Source organism: Papio anubis, chromosome 8 (assembly GCF_008728515.1).
Source record: "Papio anubis isolate 15944 chromosome 8, Panubis1.0, whole genome shotgun sequence".
Classification (NCBI taxonomy): Eukaryota; Metazoa; Chordata; class Mammalia; order Primates; family Cercopithecidae; genus Papio; species Papio anubis.
Window position 1 is genome coordinate 7,670,051 of NC_044983.1, and position 20,283 is coordinate 7,690,333.

Sequence of the window (20,283 nt, forward strand, 5' to 3'; positions counted from 1 at the left end):
ACCTGTGAAGTATTTAGAAGGGTCACAATGTCTGCAGCTAACCCAGATGTTTCAGCAAAATAACAGTGTAACACACACACACACGTGGTATTAAAGCAAATGTGGAAAATGTTACCAATCATTCAATCTAGGTGAACAATCATTAAATCTAGGAACAACCTAGGGAGATCGGTGTACCATTTTGCAACCTTTTTGCAGATCTCAATTTTTTCAAAATGTAAAGTAAAAAACATATAGCAGATTTAATTGAAACACCATCCAAACCTTCACCAGTATTTGAAAAAAAATTAAAATAAGCCCACAGGTTTAAATTATTAGGACTTAAATATATTCAAATTTTATTACTATTGTCTATAGAAATTTAACATTAGCCATCTGTGCAATTGTCCTCTGAGGCAGAGGAACACCATACACAAATATCACACACTAAGAACAGTACCGCATTTGACAAGACTGTTTCTTGATTCAGTAAACCAAGCTTGACAAACTGGCCAACCCAAGGTGAATGATTACAGTTACAGGATATAGATGAAATTATCACTTAGTGAATATTACAAACAATATTAAAATGTTACACAGACTTACAAAAGTTCAGCTTTTTTTTTTCCCCTAAGACTATATGTATATGTGTGTGTGTGTAGACAGGTTCACAATATAGAAACCTATACCTTACAGCACTCTTGAGGTTTTAGCAAGGCATACATTATAGACACATTTGCCATACAGTGCAATTTTACTGTGTAAGCCATGAATAATAGTGCACTTAAATCCAAGAGTCACATTCAAATATATCAAGAGAACAATCCAAATACCCGGCTATTGAAGAAATACACATTCTTTGTTTTTATAAACTAAGTTCTGCAAGTACAACATGTTTTTGTGTAGATGGTATTAGATCAATAAGGTTTTAAACAATGAGATTTAGGGTATATTTTGTAGAGTAATTCACCTCTCCAAAGATAACGTGCATTGTAAATGTGTTGGCCAGACATACACAGGCAGTGCTGTACAACTCAGTTTTATTACAAATCACAAATATAGTTAATTCTTAGACCTGCAGATGGTTAAAGAGAATGGCTCTAGAAGTCAGTAAATTCTCATCAGAATTACTCTGCAGGACAATGTAGTGTTTACAGTGAGCCTCATTATCTTCCACTAAATTGGGCACAAACTACTGTTCCACAGTGTAGTTCAAGAGCTAGGACATTAAGTTTCTTAAAAAGGATTTAGATAACAAGTTCAGACATTCTAATACCCAGTCCTAGAATTTCAGAGGGTCTCTTCTGGGACTACTGGTTTAAAGGAAGATGCTGTGGACAGTGGATTATAAAGACCAAGCAAAGGTAGAAGCAATTTTATTCAAGAAAATAAAGAAAACTGATACTACAAGAAAGTTATAGTATCAGTATATATTTTATCATCTAAGAATAAATGTAAATGGAGAAATGAGTCTTATAATGTTCTTTAAGATGGTGGGTAACATAAAAATACTATGTGGTAACAACTTAGAATACTAGGTCTGGAGGAGAAGAACAGGCCTAGACCATGTGAAAGAATAAGCAGTAGCTAATCTATGTAGTCTTGAGGTATAGTATAAACCTGGAAAGTTCTCTGAACCTCTTCAGTTCTGAGGGTTGCTCAATTAAAATGACAACAACAACAACAACAACAACACTTTATCAAATGTACTGAATGACTTCATTCATTCTCTGATAAATGTCAAAGCCTCCAGAAAAGAGGATCAACTATTGTAACTATTGCCCATTTTTGGTCCAGGAAATACCCTTCTGATAAAGAGTGCTCGTAAAACCCTTGTGTTGTTTTCATTCATTCTATCTAGAAGTGGGCAAATACCAAAACCTTTATCCCAGATCAAGGTCTGATAATAAGTGAACCTGATGACCTACTTTAGACTGACAATTCAAACAGCTATTCCCGAAACCAGACAACTACAAGAGTTATGCCTTTAAGCAGAGTTTTCAAAGTGCAACTAAACGTTACTCCTGTTTTTCACTTGAGGAGACTAAATTATGGTCAAATCTTTTCCATGATACTGATTTTTTATTTAACATAAACCAAATACTCACTGAATCAAAGAATAAAATGCCACGAAATTTCATCCTTTAAAACAAAAAGCAATAAAATTCCATCTCTAAGTCAGGTCTCAAAGTTCAAAGAAATGTTTTAAAATCCCCCATATGGGATTTGACATGAATGTCTATTATTGTCCCCCCAAGTCTTCTCAAAAATCACTTTAAAATCTTGCTTTGAGACCCTAAGTTTTCTTGGAAATAAAATACATTTATAGAGTTTTAAACCTATTGAATTTTACTATTTCTGCATGCTTTCTTCCCATTTAATAAAATAAAAATAAAAATTTTTGACCAAACAATTATTTATTGAAAGGTCCTGCCACCAAAAAAGTTTCAGATTTTTAAAAATATATAATCAACCAACAATGTTCTTCTGATTAAAAAAAAAAAAGTACTTATTTAAATCTGAGGATCCTTATATGTTCGATAAGAGGATTATGATGATCCTTCGTATTTTAAAAATATTCTTTGCAGGGCCTACTTTATGTATCTCCCATATAAAAACCAGCTTTCACTCCACATGAATAGAGAAGATGCTGAATACGCAGGAATCTGATGATCTCTCACGTGATTATTACAGGCTCCTCCGGGGCAATCCGCTTGCTCACTCATTCTGCCACCGTGCTCTTCATTCAAGTGTTTAATGCCACATTTATCAAAGGCAACTCTCCAATGCAACGTTTAACAAGTGTCTTCTCAGGAGTGTATCCATGTCATTTATTCTTCTCATCCAAGAAAGGACGAACTTAACAGTACTACTAAAAACCTCTTCAAATTATATTGATAATGGACTTATTTTTGACAGTTTTTGGCTTTGGGAAAACTCAAATATTTGGATTACCAAATGATACTTTTGAACATACACTGATACCAAAGTTGATTTTTACAACCTGTAAACAGATCTGAAGTTTGGACACTTCCTAATTGTAAATTAATACTAAAATGCAAACTTGCCAAAACAGTATAGATTGTTGTCTCAGTAAGACAGCGCAAACGAAATGTGAATACCGTGCTATGACTGTACTCTGGCTCGCACAGCAAATGTGCATCAGGAAGACGGGTCTACCTTGATGGTACATCATCTCTGCATGACCAGGCCTAATACAAACTCCCTTGCAAGTTTCTACCCATGGAAGCCCTATGGCTGATCAACAGAAGCAGTGGGAGTCACTTCTGGCTTTTTCTTTACTTAGAGACAGGGTCTCACTCTGTTGCTCAGGCTGGAGTGGCCTGATGCGATCATAGCTCACTCAGCCTCAACCTCCTAGGTTCAAGGGATCCTTCTGCCTCAGCTTCCCTAGTGGCTGGGACTATAGGCACACACCACCACACCAGGCTAATGGGAGTCACTTCTAACGAAAACTCTCTAGATGGTTTTCCTTATACACCTGTTAGCTGAGAAGAAAAGGTTCCTTCATATATAATCTTGAGACAAAAAGAGAAGAAAACAAAAAGGTCAGCTGTATTAACAGGCATATCAAGCAATTTTGAGGGACCACAAAAGAATGAGGGCTGTTTCTTTCTTTCTTTTTTTTTTTTTACAAAACTAAGATAGACATTCCACACAATGCAGAGCTATGAGAACATCTCTTATGCTCCTTGCCATGGGATTTTAAAGCTCCAAGGTTCATAACTACAGCAAAGAAAGTAAGTCAAAAATAAACTGAGCTTAAAAAAGGCAGCAGGCAAATTTTCCCAAAGAGACTGTGGACTGTGGGCTGCTGTGTAGCCTTTGCTACAAGGCTGAGGAAGCAGAAGAAAGATGAAACTTGGACAACTGGTGATGAAAAGTATTTGCCATTTTCAAAGGCTTCTCAGTGTGGCCATAGATTTTGCTAGTCGATTTTTAAAAAACAATATTTTTAGCTCAACACACAGCTCTAAAGCAGAGTTCAGTGTAGTGTGTTCTCTTCTAAATGGTTATATACAGATGGTATGGAAATGGTTTTAAAGATTACTCATAAACTACCCTTTTAAAGAAAAACTAGAATTGGTTGTATTTGTTAAAATGAACAATGTCACCAAACAGAAGTGTAGGAGGGAAATACCGAACCACAAACATGTGGCGTTGCAGGCACAGACTAGCAGAGCGCGAATACGGCCATCACTGTTTCTCCAACACTGAAACACTCAAACACGTTTCTGAGGTTTCAAACACAGAGCTATATTACATTCATAAACTTCCCCCTCCACTTAAGTTGTATTTGCCTAACGCATGATGGACAAATCAATAGAGCCAAAATAAATTTGCAAAAGGCTCAGGTCAACATGAAAATTTTAACCTTAGTATTAGTAAACTCTTAGAATACTTACAAATTAAAAAAAAAACCGCACACAATAAAACACACATACGCATATAAACCAGTGCAATAAGAACTTTAGACAAGGGCGGTGCATCTCTGGTTTAAGAAAACCGTATTTGTAACTTGATTATAACAAATTAACTCTATTCTAGATGATGGTTTAATTTTACAACCAGCATTTGATACACATTGTATATGTATGGTCCAAACCTGAAAACCAATTCAACAGTAACAATTCTCAATCAGTGACAAATTCCTTCTTTAATTCTATATTGCACATACTTTTAGTGTCTACGTTAAAATAAATTTAACTCTTCTTAATGTAAATATCAGAGGACCATACCTATCACCCTTGTAGAAATAATTTACCTTGAATAACAGATTTTCCTTTCTTGACAAACAAGAATGAGAATAGATTCAGCTTCATTAGTCCAAAACTATTTTAAAGCAAATGGCTATTTTATGTGAAAGACACTGGAAATGGCTAGTTCAACACAAAATCCTTGGTTTATCAATTGCTGCCATTTTGAAAAACATTTCTATGGTAAGAGTGTTTAAAAGTCTGACCCTTTTTTTAAACCACCAAATAGTCCCTAGAGAGATTACCTGTCTCCTTGGCTGCTCTGGAATGCTGCCTGGAGAGTGGACACAGAGAAAAAGCTTTGGATAAAATGGCATGAAACACAAATGGCATTAAATAGGTCATCTATTTCACAGAAAAATAAAATGACTAGCACCTCCTCCCGGCTCCCCAAGTGACAGGGCCTAACAGGCCACATGAAACGTGAGTTATGATAGTAAGTTTCATTATTCATACAGTATTGAGAAATCCATTACATTAGAGGGGACCCACGTCTAAAGCCTTCACTTCAAGGCTACTGTGTAAGAGTGAACTGAAGGGCACAAGGAGAGAACGGCAGACACGGGCCCAGGAAGGTCCTTGCAAACGGTGCGAGGAGACCTTTCAGGGACTCTCTTGCATCCCGTCCTCTGTTTCCAGTTCTGCCAACTGCCTTCTAAGGATATTGACTTTTGCTTGTAATTCCTTATTATATTCAATGATGTTAACCATTTCTTCATATGCTTCATCCAAATACTTAGAGGACCTATTCCAACGTAGGAAAATACCTATTGGATCCAGGAATGGAAAACAGAAGGAAGAAAGGTATAAACACTGGATTAAAATTATATTTGTGGATAAGATATAATTTACGTATTATACATTCTTTTTTCTTTTGTTGCCACAACTCACATCGGTGTTTTATTATAATCTAAAATATACGGGAATCTTGAGGTACTGAAAAGGATGCAACTGAATACAATATCTGAGAAGTCACTACTTGCATGTACATGCTCACTGATTCTTCAGAAACATCCCACAAAATTATCAAATAGATCCAAACACCATTCTACGATATATTCAGGAAAACAAGATGATAATTTACGATGTCATAAATTTTCCAATTTCACAATATAAATCATTTATAATTATAGAATTTTGCTCAGACATGTAAGATCCCTTAAATGTCTTAAAACATTTTCACCAGAAAAGTGACAACTATGGTAAAAGCAGAACCACATATGTTGTTATTTGAAAGCCTGAACTGTAGCCCATGCGCTCACACACCTCTCTCCCTGTTACGTGAGAGGCAATCTTTCAATTCTGCAGGCAATTGCTTCTTTCCCCAAATAATAATAATTATCCTTTTATTATGAACCAAAAGGAAATATTTTCTCCTCTCCATAGGCCTATGTTAACTGTATCACACCAAAATAATGCCTTACAGATACTCAAGGAAGGAGGCATGAAAACCTTCCAGGCTGCACCACGTCAGCTGGCAAGTTCACAAAGGTTTTATGATTCATTAAAACACTCTACAAACCAAGCTGTCTGGGTTCTAATGAGCCCTTCTATGCAGGTCCCAACGTCAGGCTCTATCAGAAAGGGAAAGCAGAACCACAGCGTAAAGCCTGACCCGCCCATGTTGATTCTTCTAATTCAGGAATTACTAAATATTAATGGTTAGCTGTGATGTAAATTTAAACAGCAGAGAGGCATTTTAAGGCCGAAGAGCAGTCTCATCCAACATATATGCCTACCATAGGATTTTACCTAATAGAGAGCTTCTTTCTCCCAGCTCTAGGTTGAGGAGCATGAAACACATACTGAAACTCTGGCATGGCAGGACTTAATCCACAGAACAAGGATTTCATCCCATTACTTATCTCTAAGCTCCACAAGGAGGTTTGGTACAAAGCAATTAAATCATCCTTCAGGCCACCCAGCTCCCAATAGGGGTTTTCTTCTGAACAGCTACGCTCATTTCAGTTATTAAACATGACAGTGGCTTTTAGGTACGTTGTCCCAGAAGTCCTAAATGGGAAGAATACTGTAACCTCTCATTTAAGAGATCACAAACCCTGTACTGTGACTGTGACAACAATCACGAAAGTAAGCAAAGAGAAGTTCTGAGCAGTCACCATTCCTTCACAAATCAAAGCACTAAAGCTCACACCCAGAACCTCAAGACGATCTAAGGCCATTTCCCCACAATGCTAACTAGGGGACGCTTCAATAGATAAGATTAGAAGCATGAACTGAGGTGGAAGGAAGCCACTAATGGCAGATAAGCCAAGAGGAACTAGATGTGACAGCTGACATCCAGAGAAGAGACAGAAACTGACTTGGTCTCAGACTGAGAGGACAAAGCAATCTGAGACCGTTTCCACAAAGGGCAAATAGTTTTCCACACACGAATTGCTTTTGGGAGTATAACATCCTAGAACACGGCCTAACAACTGGCATTAATGGTAATTCGGTTTAATTTACCAAACAGCTATCATTCTTGTTACGTATACTTTATGCTGTGAAATATAAACATGAATAAATGTGTGCTTATTATCTTCAAACTAACTTTAAAAAATTAAATGGTATTTCAGAGTCTTTGTTTAATGAAAAACTATACAGTTTAGATAGATTTGGGTTATTTTTATTTTTATTTTTTTTGAGAAAGTCTTGCTGTGTTACCCTGGCTAGAGTGCAGTGGTGTCATCTCTGCCCACTGCAACCTCTGCCTCCCAGATTCAAGTGATTCTCCTGCCTCAGCCTCCAGAAGTAGCTGGAACTACGGACTTGCACCACCCAATTAGCCTGGCTAATTTTTGTATTTTTAGTAGAGACGGGGTTTCACCATGTTGGCCAGGCTGGTCTTGAACTTCTGACCTCAAGGGATCCACTCACCTCAGCCTCCCAATGTGCTGGGATTATAGGTGTGAGCCACCACACCTGGCCAGATTTTGGTTATTTTTTAATTAACAAGCTTCAATACTTAAGGGGCTAAGCTTCAGTAGTTGGAAAAGATCAGTATATATAAAAAAATCTGCTTTAGACTAGATTTAAAAATGAAGCATATAGTCCCATAAGAACAGTGAAATATCTGTGTTACTGCATTCATGGTATTTTGTACCCATTTATAGAAACTTACTGGAATGCCCGGCCATGCAACTCTTTAATACCGTTTAATACATGAACCTAGCCTAATGACTGCTTAATTAAGGGACAGAAACCCTCCCTGAGGAGCTTACAATTTATTCATGTCCCAACCACCTACCAACTCTCTTAGGCAAAGAGTAATATACTTTCTTATCTAGAAAAAATATCCAACATAAACAGCAATGTAAAGAAACACTGTTAATTTCTCAATGGGAACTGAAAACAAAAAAAGTGTGGCTAGCTAACTGATTTGAAAGAGAGAACCATGCCCACATTGAGAATGACAATTCACACAGGTCTGAGGGCCACGTCCAGCTCACCATCTTCCTATATCACCAACAGCACACACCCACAGGCAGCCGCGTGGACACCTGACCGTTAGGAAGTTTGCAAAGGATGCGCGGTTTACCTTCCCACAGCGGAAGACTCTGCGGAGCAACTGAAGGCCAGATGACAAGATTGTTGGCTTCAAACAGGGGGTTGGTGAATTTACTCAGCTCGCCGGGCTGATTGACCCAGGACCACAAAGACATTGTCTTCTGCTGTAGCTTCAACTTACACCTGCTCAAGAAAGAACACTGCCATTAAAGTAATTCATTTATAACCACCATTATTAAGTGCTCCTCTTACTAGGACGATTTCTTCTCAGTATGGCAGAAGATAGAAGGTAAGACTTTTAGTAGAGAAACAAAATGTTGAAAAATAAATAGATTTGTCAAAAAGCTCAACCGGCATTAGAACTCTCAACAACAACAAAACAAAGAGTATTTTACAGGCTTCCAAGAAGCTGGCAGGAGGATAAAAACAGAGTCTGGTCACATCAGCTTTGGTGTTAAACCTTAACCCAGAGAACATGACTGTACACAAAAGTCCTTTGTTGTATTTGGTATTCTATTTTAATTAAAAATAGCTAAGTATAAAAAAAACTAACCTTTTTGTTTCTGAGAAGCCTACAATATAAACACAAAAATTAGACACTTTTCGACATTTATGTCCTATAAGAAAGGGCTTGTTGTGCAGAAACAAACAGGATAGCTTACAAATATGAATGCCTGGATAGACCCCAGGGTCTTTATTATTCACATTGTTTGATAACCACTCTCTAATTTTTTTTTTTTAATTTAATTTTTCCATAAGTTATTGGGGAACAGGTGGTATTTGGTTACATGAGTAAGTTCTGTAGTGGTGATCTGTGAGATTCTGGTGTACCCATCACCTGAGCAGTATACACTGAACTCTATCTGTCGTCTTTTATCCATCGTCCCCCTTCCATTACCTCCCCCACGACCCCAAAGTCCACTGTATCCTTCTTACGCCCATATTAATATTAAAAATGGAGGTTGAGTCAAATTTTAAACAAAACTTAAAATTCTTTAGAGACTTAGCTTTTAGGGAAAATAAATTACATGTACATAAAATACAGATAGTCAAAGATGAAAAATCAATGTGAATCTTGATGTAAATACATATTTCATCTATATCCACATACAATGAACAGGATTCATAATAATTCTAAAACTCTGGAACACTCTTTATCACGTAATAAACTGTCAGAGAAGGATTAACAGTCGATTGGCATGTTTTAGAAAAAAATATATTTTAACACAGATTGAAAGACAGCCTGTGGTAAACCTTACGTCAACCAAAAAGATAATACATTCAATTCTCATAAGAATTTATCTAAATTGAAATTTTATTATAAAGTCAGTTTTGTCTCTGAAACCACATTATTTATGAGCTATGTGCAACTTAGTGCATTCTTTTTGAGCAAGCAATAAAAATAATCCACAAAATCACAGAGTCTATGTGGCATTGGACTTTAACTGCTGGGATACCATGTCCCACGCTATGTTCCCAGGAACCAGGGATGACAAGGACAGGACATTCTTGTATCCACTGCCTCCAGCCCTGTGCCCCCTGCCCATGGCCGGCCAACCACTGAACTTGTTCTGGCTGAGCCTGACACCACTTCAGAATCCTTCCCATTCAGCATTGCTGGCAGCCTCTACCAACTGGGAAGCAGAACGGGAATCTAGTTTGATCCCTTCTTGAAAGCTAGTCCTGAGGATATTAACAGGTATAACACCAAAAAAAATTCATCGTCAAACACATTTCTTAAATGGTGAATTAAAATTATATACACTGCTTTACTGAAGGGTGTCTTAAAGCCTTTAATGATTATGTGTTTGTGACCCTCTAAGTGGAGACGATATTATGCACATTCTCCAAACTTCCTTGGCTATAGAAATTGCCAATCCCTCCTGTCCCTCCCTGCCAGAGTACAGTCCAGGGCTAAGCAGCACATGCTTTAGAAAACGGTGGCTGCCAGCAATGAGGCAAGGAAGCCTGGTGATTGTACCCTAAAGAGATTACCAGGCAATCTCTCTGAAAAATCATTCTGATGTGAATCTTCTAAATGAACCTATACACTTGATGGTGCCTGGGCTGGGAGGTGAGTTTGTTACTCTGCCTGAGGACAGTTTCTAGGTGTAACAAAGTCTAGAGCAAGAGGGGGAAGACTTGTAATTTAGGCCAGGGATCCCCAAACCCCAGGCCATGGACCAGTAAGGGTCCGTGGCCTGTTAGGAACCAGCTACACAGCAGGAGGTGAGTGGCAGATGAGCGGCAGGTGAGCGTGTATTGACACCTCCTGTCAGATCAGCAGCAGCATTAGATTCTCACAGGAGCGCAAACCCTACTCGGAGCCGCGCGTGTGGGGGATCTAGGGTGTGCCTTTATGAGAATTCTCCTTATGAGAATCTAATGCCTGATGATCTGAGGTGGAACAGTTTCACCCCAAAACCATCACCAATCCCGCCGCCACCCAATCCACAGAAAAGTTGTCTTCCACGAAACCGGTCCCTGGTGCCAAAATGGTTGGGGATCACTGCTCTAGGCCACACTTTTGATGACCAACTGGCTGTACGTCCTGGGAAAAGTCGCTTAACTTCTCTGGATCTTACTTTCTTAATAAAATTAGAGGGAAGAGCTAAATTATAAATTAAGGCTTTTTCCATATGTAAGATACTATGATCCTATGTTAAGAAATTAACATTTAAAATAGTTGCCCCTTAATTCATGTATGGACTAATTTTAATCTAACAGAACAAAGTCTAGGACATGCTCTCACCTAGCATGAGATTGTCTCATAATAAGAATATACTTCAGGTCATTTAACTTATAATTAACTGTAGCCTTAGATTTGGCTCTAACTTTAACATAGAGCCAAATCGTGGTCTCCTAGAAGATTTTGGCTATTTAGAAAGTAGCCAAAACAAGGGAAAAGGAAAGGTCCCCACGTGAGCAGCGTACTCACCTTTCACTTTCGTTGTTGCCCAGAAATGTTCCAAACTGTGAAGCATAAGCATGCTCAAAGAGCATGATGAGGAAATTCTCATTAAATTCAAAAGAACAGGGAAACTGACGAAGGATCTGCCACACGCAGTCCAAGAAGAGAAGAAATACAGGAGCCTCCCACTTCTGCTTGGTGTTACAGTAGGCTGACTGTGCACAGCGTTGCTGGAACGGGTGACCAGCCTGGGGGAAGATGGAGGCGTGACAGTCATATCCTGGTGAGATCACATGACAGAGCATTCTACTGACACCACTACACACAATCACAGAACCGACACCACTACACACAAGTACAGTGACACTCCTAGTACCTGGAACATCATATAATTAGGGTAGCTGTTGTACAGATTAATGATTTCTTGGTATAAAATAAATAGTTGCAGCAACTAAGGAAAAAGACACACTTCCAAATCCTTAATGAGGCTGTGCAGCTAAGGTGTGACCACAGGAACTGCATTGCCCTTGGAATATCCTATGGAAGAATAACGAACTTAAGTAATAATAAACTCACAAAATAAACCTTTCTAGGTCTACAAAATCTGGAGCAAAGTCAAAGAACATAAGCTCTCAGTACAAACAAAGAATCATCATCACCTCTATCTAACGCTGTAGATTGTCTTGTACACTATACAAACCTCACCCTAAGTGGAGACAGATATGGAACTCTGATCAACTTTATAACGTCAGCTCTGACAGTAAATCTCTAATTATATATGAAAAGTTATTGTGTTGAAAGATCTTTATGAGTACTTTTCTACTGGAGATAAAGCTGTCCTTAATTACCCTCTTCTCCCAAAAAGAATGGCAAGAGTCTGCCATCTACTGACCAAAGTAAATTTAAGACTCATTTGACTGTCTTGTTCAGAACCCAAATACTGACCTTAACACAAATCATACTCTGCTAGGAATTTCACAGATCTGCTTTGTCTCTGGGTCTTTCTGCTACTGTGTGTGACAAAGGTAATGCCACAGAAATTTTACAGTGGTTCACAGAATTTTGATATCCATTAAAATAACATATAAATAAGTCAGTCACACTCATTTGTCTGTCTACTATGCATCATGAGGAATATAGCTCAACAGATTTTCGTCAAATATGGAGCATAAACTTAGGATGGTCTGACTTAAACAGAGGTAAGGTCAGTTGTCAGGCAGGGTGGACATGGTGTACGTAACAACATTAGTACATAATAAATGTGAACTGTAACCAGAGGGCAAGATATTCTTTTTGCCAGAAAAACATCTGCTTTCAAGATATGTAAGCATTTGTGTTCAAATACAATCATTTACCAGGTTACACAGTAAAAATATATTCAAAAGCAATCTCCGTGGAGGATAGCAATCCCCGTTATGAATGAGACCTTTATTTTGGTAGCCATCCAACATTACATGATTCAGTTTTCTCTGTGAAGGAAGCTTCACAGGGTGGAGCAGCATGAGCAAAAGGCAGAAGGGGCTAAAGTGCTTTCCTTGCAACTACAGACCCCACTCCCCATTCCCCGACTGCTTGTGTCTTTGATCCATCAAGACCTAGCTTCTGGGAGACCGCACTATGCTTCTCATTCTTTGTATTTCTCCTGTTTGTGACAAAGCACAGCCAACAAGAGTTTGCCAAGTGAAGGAAGTGTCAAGTGAGGAATACAGGCAAAGAGACATCCAGAAACGAGGAGAAGACAGATTAACTGGCCTGCAGGAAATTAAACACACCATTTAGAAATTTTAATCAATCAGAAATTCACACATTATGTCAGCTACCACACAAACCAGGATCACAGCATCAATGAGCAGTTCCTCTGTGAATCAAACAGCTCTTCTCACCTGTAGCCACTCTCTTTCAATCAGGGCCTCAAAACCACGAATGGTCCTGCTTCTTGGCTCCAAGATGATCTGGGCCAGGGAGGTCACCTGGAGTGTGGAATCAGTTCCTTCTGTTCCATGAATCAATATTGATGCTCCTTCCCTGATAGGAAAATCAGGGAAGAGTACAAATGGGAAATGCCCAACATGGTCAATGAACTCTGTTAGTAGCAAGCGTTTATTGAGTACAACATTTTAGTCTACTGAGTCCGATCTATTCAGTGTATTGAGTACAACATTCTGCTCTGACTTGTAGAGTTCAGAATCTAAATCTAAGGCACACGATAGATAAGTTTCTCTTGGGAAAAAATACGACTATAATGATTCCCAAATTTCACATGGCAAGACCTCTTTAAGTTGTAACCAATTTCATAGAAGCTTTCAGCTGAATTTTTCTTTCCTTTTACAAAACCAAAAAGCAGTTCTTACCACAGAAGGCATTTACCCTTTCCGCTTTAATCATTGTTAAAGCCTCCTCTCATCAAACCTACAGACATACACTAAAATTATTTTTCTGACTTTGACTCTACCTTTCCACCATCAGCTGACTATAAGAACACCTTCAGAAACTGTAATTCAATCTGGAAAATGAGACCTAGACCACACTTTGAGAAACATGACAACAGGAAAAAAACAAACATAAAACTGTCAATCTAGAAAGTCAGTGGTAAAGATACCACTGCATCATGAGACTCATAAGTGTCTGGAACCCCGTTATTCTAAAGAGAATGAAAGAAAACACCAAAACTAAATTTACTACATCTTCTCCCCCCCCCCTTCTTCCGCCTTTCTGTTGAAACAATGAAGGAAACTTTGGAAAAATAAAAACCACCACCTTCACACAAAAGCTTCCAGTTTGGTTACTACTGTCAGTTTTTACCCATGTACATACATACTACATAGAGCTTCAATAAGAGGCAATTTCCTCTATTCTCACTCTTATTCTACACTCGTAGCCTTCCATGTTTGTACGTCATCTTCAGAACTAGGATATTAACAGTCGCAGGCACAGCTCATTCACGGAGCTTCCCCTGGTTGCTCTTCACAGATACTGCATTTTCCACAAATGGAAGGTTTGCAGCTATCCTGTGTCAAGCAAGTATGTTGGCACCCATTTTCCAACAGCATGTTTTACTTTGTGTCTCTGTCTCATTTAGGTAATTCTCACAATATTTCAAAATTTTTCATTATTATTACAACTGTTATGGTGATCTGTGATCAGTGATCTTTGATGTTACTACTGCAAGTTTTGAGGGCATCACGAACCACATCCATATAAGACAGTGAACTTAATCGACAAATGCTGTGTGTGCTCTCACTGCTCCACTAACCACCTGTTCCTTTGACTCTCTCTCTTTAGGGACACTCTCTATTCCCGGAATCACAACAATATTGACATTAGGCCGGCCAATTAATAACCCTACAATGGCCTGGTAAGTGTTCAAATGAAAGGAAGAGTAGCATGTCTCATTTTAGATCAAAAGCTAGAAACGATTAAGCTTAGTGAGAAAGGCATGTCAAAAGCTGAGACAGGCCAAAAGCTGGGCCTCCTGCTCTAGTTAACCAAGCTGTGAATGCAAAGGAAAAGTTCTTGATGGAAATTAAAAGTGCTTCTCCAGCGAACACATAAATGATACAGTGACACAGCCTTACTGCTCAAATGGAGAAAGCCTGAGTGGTCTGGATAGAAGATCAAACCAGCTGCAATATTCCCGTAAGCCAAAGCCTAATCCAGAGCAAGGCCGTCACTCTCCTCCATTCTACAAGGTTCTATGAAGGCTGAGAGAGGTGAGGAAGCTGTAGAAGAAAAGTTGGAAACTAGCAGAGGCTGGTTCATGAGGTTTAAGGAAAAAGCCATCTCCCTCTAACATACAAGTGCAAGGCAAAGCAGGAAGTGCCGCAAGCAGAAGCTATAGCGAGTTACCCAGAAGATCTAGCGAAGACCATTGATAAAGGCAGCTCCACTAAACAATGGACTTTCAGTGTAGATGAAATGGCCTTATGTTGGAAGAAGATGCCATCTAGAACTTTCATAGCTAGAGAGGAACAATCAGTGCCTGCTTTCAAAGGACAGGTTAACTCTCTAGTTAGGGAAAAAATGCAGCTGGTGACTTTAAGCTGAAGCCAGTGATCATTTGCAATTTTGAAAATCCTAGGGGCCCTAAGGGTTATGCTAAATCTACTCTGCCTGTGCTCTATAAATGGAACAATGAATCCTGGATGACAGCACGCCTGTTTACAGCATGGTTTACTGAATAGTTTGAGTCCACTGTTGAGACCTACTGCTCAGAAGAAAAGATTCCTTTCAAAACATCACTGCTCACTGACAATGCACCTGGTCACTTAAGAGCTCTGATGGAGAGGTACAAGGAGATGAATGTTGTTTTTGTGCCTGCTAAAACAACATCTATTCTGCAGGCCATGGATCAAAGAGTAATTTCAACTTTCAAGTTTTATTTTAAGGTCATAGCTGCCCTAGCTAGTGATTCCTCTGGTGGTTCTGGACAAAGTAAATGGAAAACTTTCTGTAAAGAATTCACATTTCTAGATGCCACTAAAAACATCTGTGATTCACGGGAGGAGGTTAAAAACATCAACGTCAACAGAAGTTTGGAAGAAGTTGATTCCAGAAGTTGATTCATGGATACTTTGAGAGGCATAAGACTTTACTGGAGAAGTCACTGCAGATGTTACGGAAATAGCAAAAGAACTAGAATTAGAAGTGGAACCCGAAGGTGGGGCATAGTGGCTCATTCCTGTAACCCCAGTACTTAGGGAGACCAAGGCAGGAGGATTGCCTGAAGCCAGGAGTTTGAGGTTACAGTGAGCTATGACTGTGCCACTGCACTCCAGCTTGGGTGACAGAGGGAAAGACTGTCTCTAAAAGAAAAAAAAAAAAAAATTGCTGGGTGGGGTGGGTCACACCTGTAATCTCAGCACTTTGTGAGGCTGAGGTAGGAGGAGTGTTTGAGCTCAGGAGTTTGAGACCAGACTGGGCAATAAACAGAGACCACATCTCTATTAAAAATTGAAAAAGAAAATTAGCTGAGTGTGGTGGTGTACACCAGTAGTCCTGGCTATTTGGGAGGCTGAGGTGGGAGGATCATTTGAGCCCAGGAGTTCTAGGCTGCGGTGCACCGTGATCCTGCCACTACACTCCAGCCTGGGAGACAGAGCAAGGCCCTGTCTCCTAAATAAATAAATAAATAATTAGGAGCCTGAAGATTTGACTGAGTTGCTGCAATTTCATGATAAAACTTGAAAGAATAAGGAGTTGCTTCTTATGGATGAGCAAGAAAAGTAGTATACTGAGATGGAATCTACTCCTGGTAAAGATGCTGTGAATATTGTTGAAATGACAAAAAAAAAAAAAGATTTGGAGAACCACATCAACTTAGGTGACAAAGCAGTGGCAGCGCTTGAGAAAACTGACTCTAATTTTGCAAGTTCTACTGTGGGTAAAATGCTATCAAATAGTATCACATGCTACAGAGAAATCTTTCATGAAAGCAAGAGTCAATTAATGTGGCAATCTCCATTGCTGTCTTGTCTAAGAAAGTGCCACAGCCATCCAAAGCTTCAGTAACCACCACCCTGATCAGTCAGCAGCCATCAATGGGGAGGCAAGGCCCTCTCCCAGGGCCCATAACCTCAAATATCAATAAAGTATTTTTAAATTAAGGTACGTATATTGTTTTTTCTTTTTAGATGTAATACTACTGCACAATTAACAGACTGCATTATAGTGTAAACATAACTTTATATGCACTAGAAAACCAAATATTAATAATGAATGTGACTCACTTTATTGCGTGATTTGCTTTACTGTGGTTTTCTGGAACCAAACCCACAACATCTCCAAGGTGTGCCTGTGTGTGTAATATACTATTAAGTGATGAACTGCAATTTACTTAATCCTATAGGATTAATCCTATAGTACTTAGCAATTTACTTAATTTACATTTAGGTTATGCCAATTTTTGTTACACTGTAGATGATGTACTTAGCTTTTTGTCTTCTGCTGAATTCCTTCAGGGGTCTTAATTTAAAAGTAACAGATTCCTTGAAGTCACTTATGGTTAGGTCAACCCCATTCTCAGGATAAAACCTAATGACTAGGCCGAGGGAGGTGAGCATGTACTTTAAGGCTTCTGTGTATACTGCATATATACCTTAATCATCTGTGGGATATTCTGAATTCGATTCACTTAAAGTCTATTTTTATGTTTTCAGTAATTGATTATAAAGGCAAATTTGTATGGAGGTGAAAATAATAGGCTAATATATATCAGAAAAAGGGACCCAAACATGGCAAAATAAACCAAAACCCTGAATCTTCCCGAGAGTCTGGAAGCCTCTGTCTTTAAGGCAGCCAGCTCAAACGAAAGGAAGGTGGAGATCATGAGAACTGTTCTGCATTCTGCACTGAGGGGTGTCTTAATCTGTATCGTCGTGTTATTACAGCTGCAAATTGAGACAATGCGGTGATAACTGTTTATTACAATTCCTGTTTCATAAGAAAACAGAAGCCTCCGTACTCATAATGTAAGAAGAAATCTGGTAAACTTAGGTTAAAAAGAAACAAAACCCTCAGTATTAACAAAGTTACTGTGTATTTGTTATTTCTCTGCCACAGAACCTTGGTAGCTAATTCCCACAGTTTATTAGCTAAATGGGCTTCACCTAACGCCTAAAACAAAAAGAACAGGGATAGCCTGGCAATCTTGACCCCAAGGGACACTACCTGTTCATGGTTCTGTTACTAACTTACCACATGATTTTAGCAACCCATTCTATTATTAATTTCTCTCTAACCATAACAAATTACGTATATATTTCCCTAATTTGGAAGCATCAATACAACAAGTTAAAGTCTCAAAGAAAAGTGCCATCTAACCATGTGGTGATAACACTTACACCTACCTATTGTTTCAGGGGAATCCCCTTCTATCTAACCATGTGGTGATAACACTTACACCTACCTATTGTTTCAGTGGAATCCCCTTCTATCTAACCATGTGGTGATAACACTTACACCTACCTATTGTTTCAGTGGAATCCCCTTCTTAGAAAGGGCATTCTAAGCTTCTGCAAGAATTTATGCCAATCCTTCTGCCCCTGTTCAAGTCTTCTGCCACAAGACTCAAGGATTAGCAACCTTTAACTGAGTGGATAAACTAAAATCACTTCATACACTCAACATCACTACAATTAGGTGTTCTCAACTTGAGATCCAGATGTAATGCCACATATCAAGTAGTTTGAAATAAGATATCCCAGAGGTTAGAAAGGATCATTTTATTGTGTAGCAAAATTACATGTTTCCTTTCGCTGATATTTCAAAAGTAAGGAGGTAAGTTTGCTCCTCTAAGAAAAAATAAGAAAACTTCCTTTCATTCTATTTCACAGTTTAAGAAAAAAATTGGCAAATTCATGATTTAAGGATGTCATGGAAAAAAGAAAAAGGTCCATTAGTACTTAAAAATTTGTGTCATGGAAGACATGTATATGTACATGGTTCCTATCTATTAAACAAACATTATCTATTAAATGCCAGACTCTAGGCACCTCATCAATAATGGGATGGTGTTGACTAGCCTACACGGTAATTTACTGCAAACTTTCACATACTCTATAAACATATGTCTGGATAAACACAAAGTCTAGTTATCAGCGCACGTCCTGCTCAGGAATGCTGAAATGCACTTTACCTGTCGATGCACTGAGCCGCGAGGCAGGCAGCTGTCAGAATCTCTTTGATGTGAGTCAGCCAGTTAGAGGCCTCCAATTTACTGAGCCACCGGTCCATGTTATGTGTTTGGTCATTACAAGCTTCCACAAGTTTGATTAAGCTCTCCTGAAGAATGTGATACCTTTTAAAAATAAGAAAGCAAAAAATAACAAACCCAGAAAATAGAAAGATAAAGCAACCAAGCCAAAGACTCAGCCTCCAACATATCTAAGAGGAAAAGTAGTTCAAAATACTATAAAAATATTTACCCTGCTATACAGTAATTTGAGGATTAAAGGTTGAAAAACTAATATTTAAATATTGTTGCAAAGGCTTAAAATGCCTGCCATGGCAACCTATTCCTCATCTGAACAGATTAAACCTAGTTCACATACCTGGATTATCAGACTATAGGAGAGGCCAGAGCCCTGCGTTTCGTGACAGGTCAGGAGACACAGCACCACTTACATTTGCAATCCTGTTCCCACCGATCTAACACTAGAGACCCAGTGCCATCAGCAGCCTTACCCAACCCAGTTCGATCCCACTGTTTTCTAGCTACAGCTCCCATTCACCCACCTAGAGACACTTATAAATCACTCTTTTACAGTGCAAACAAGAGATTATAGGTGGAGGAAGCTGTGCGAAAGTAGGTCGATATGGGGAGAAATTAAATCTCTATAGGCTTTGACTTAGGAAAATATAAGAATATGTGGCAAATCTGTTCAGTGTAGCAACTGCTGATCTACATGCAGAGGAGCTGGCCTTGTGGTGATGAGACCACAGGGCTGGCTTATAGAAAGAATGCTAGTGACAGGGACTCCTGCAGGCCTCCAAGAGCATGGCTTTCGCTTATCAAACACAAGGGCTGACTGTTCAAAAAGAAAGATAAAACTGACAAACCTTTAGCTAAAGGTTCTTTCACTAAAAACAGAGAGAAAAACAATGCAAATACAATTAGAAATGAAAGATGAGATATTACAACTGATATCACAGAAATACAAGGGATCATAAGAGACTGTGAACAATTACACATTGACAAATTAACTGGATAATCTAGAAGAAATGGATAAATTCCTAGAAGCATACAACCTACCAATACTGAGTCATGAAGAAAGAAAATCTGAACAGACCAATAATGAGGAAGAAGATTAAAAAGGTCTCCCATCGAAGAAAAGCCCTGTTCCTGATGGCCTCACACACTACCTGATTTTGAAGTATGCTACAAAGCTATAGTAATCAAAACAGCTTGGCACTGGCATAAAAACAGACACACTGACTAATGGAATACAATAGAGCCCAGAAATAAATCCATTCATTTATGGCAAATTGATGTTTGAAAAAGTTGCCAAGAACATACAATGGGGAAAGGAGTTTCTTCCATGAGTGGTGGTGGGAAAACTGAGTATGCGCATGCAGAAGAAACTCGACCCTTACCTCACACCATACTCA

At 38.8% G+C, this 20,283-nt stretch overlaps 1 protein-coding gene across 1 annotated transcript in view; it reads right to left on the minus strand.

Moving 5' to 3' along the window:
* Window positions 1–314: 314 nt before the first annotated feature.
* Window positions 315–20,283, minus strand: part of MTMR9 (myotubularin related protein 9) — a 43,369-nt gene continuing 23,400 nt past the window's right edge. Inside the window, exons 6-10 of the mRNA XM_003902421.5 lie at window positions 18,812–18,973; window positions 13,062–13,203; window positions 11,206–11,426; window positions 8,299–8,450; window positions 315–5,524 (exon numbers count right to left, since the gene is read on the minus strand). Coding sequence (XP_003902470.1) covers window positions 5,361–5,524; window positions 8,299–8,450; window positions 11,206–11,426; window positions 13,062–13,203; window positions 18,812–18,973 — 841 coding nt within the window. The 3' untranslated portion in view covers window positions 315–5,360. The remainder of the gene's footprint in view (window positions 5,525–8,298; window positions 8,451–11,205; window positions 11,427–13,061; window positions 13,204–18,811; window positions 18,974–20,283) is intronic.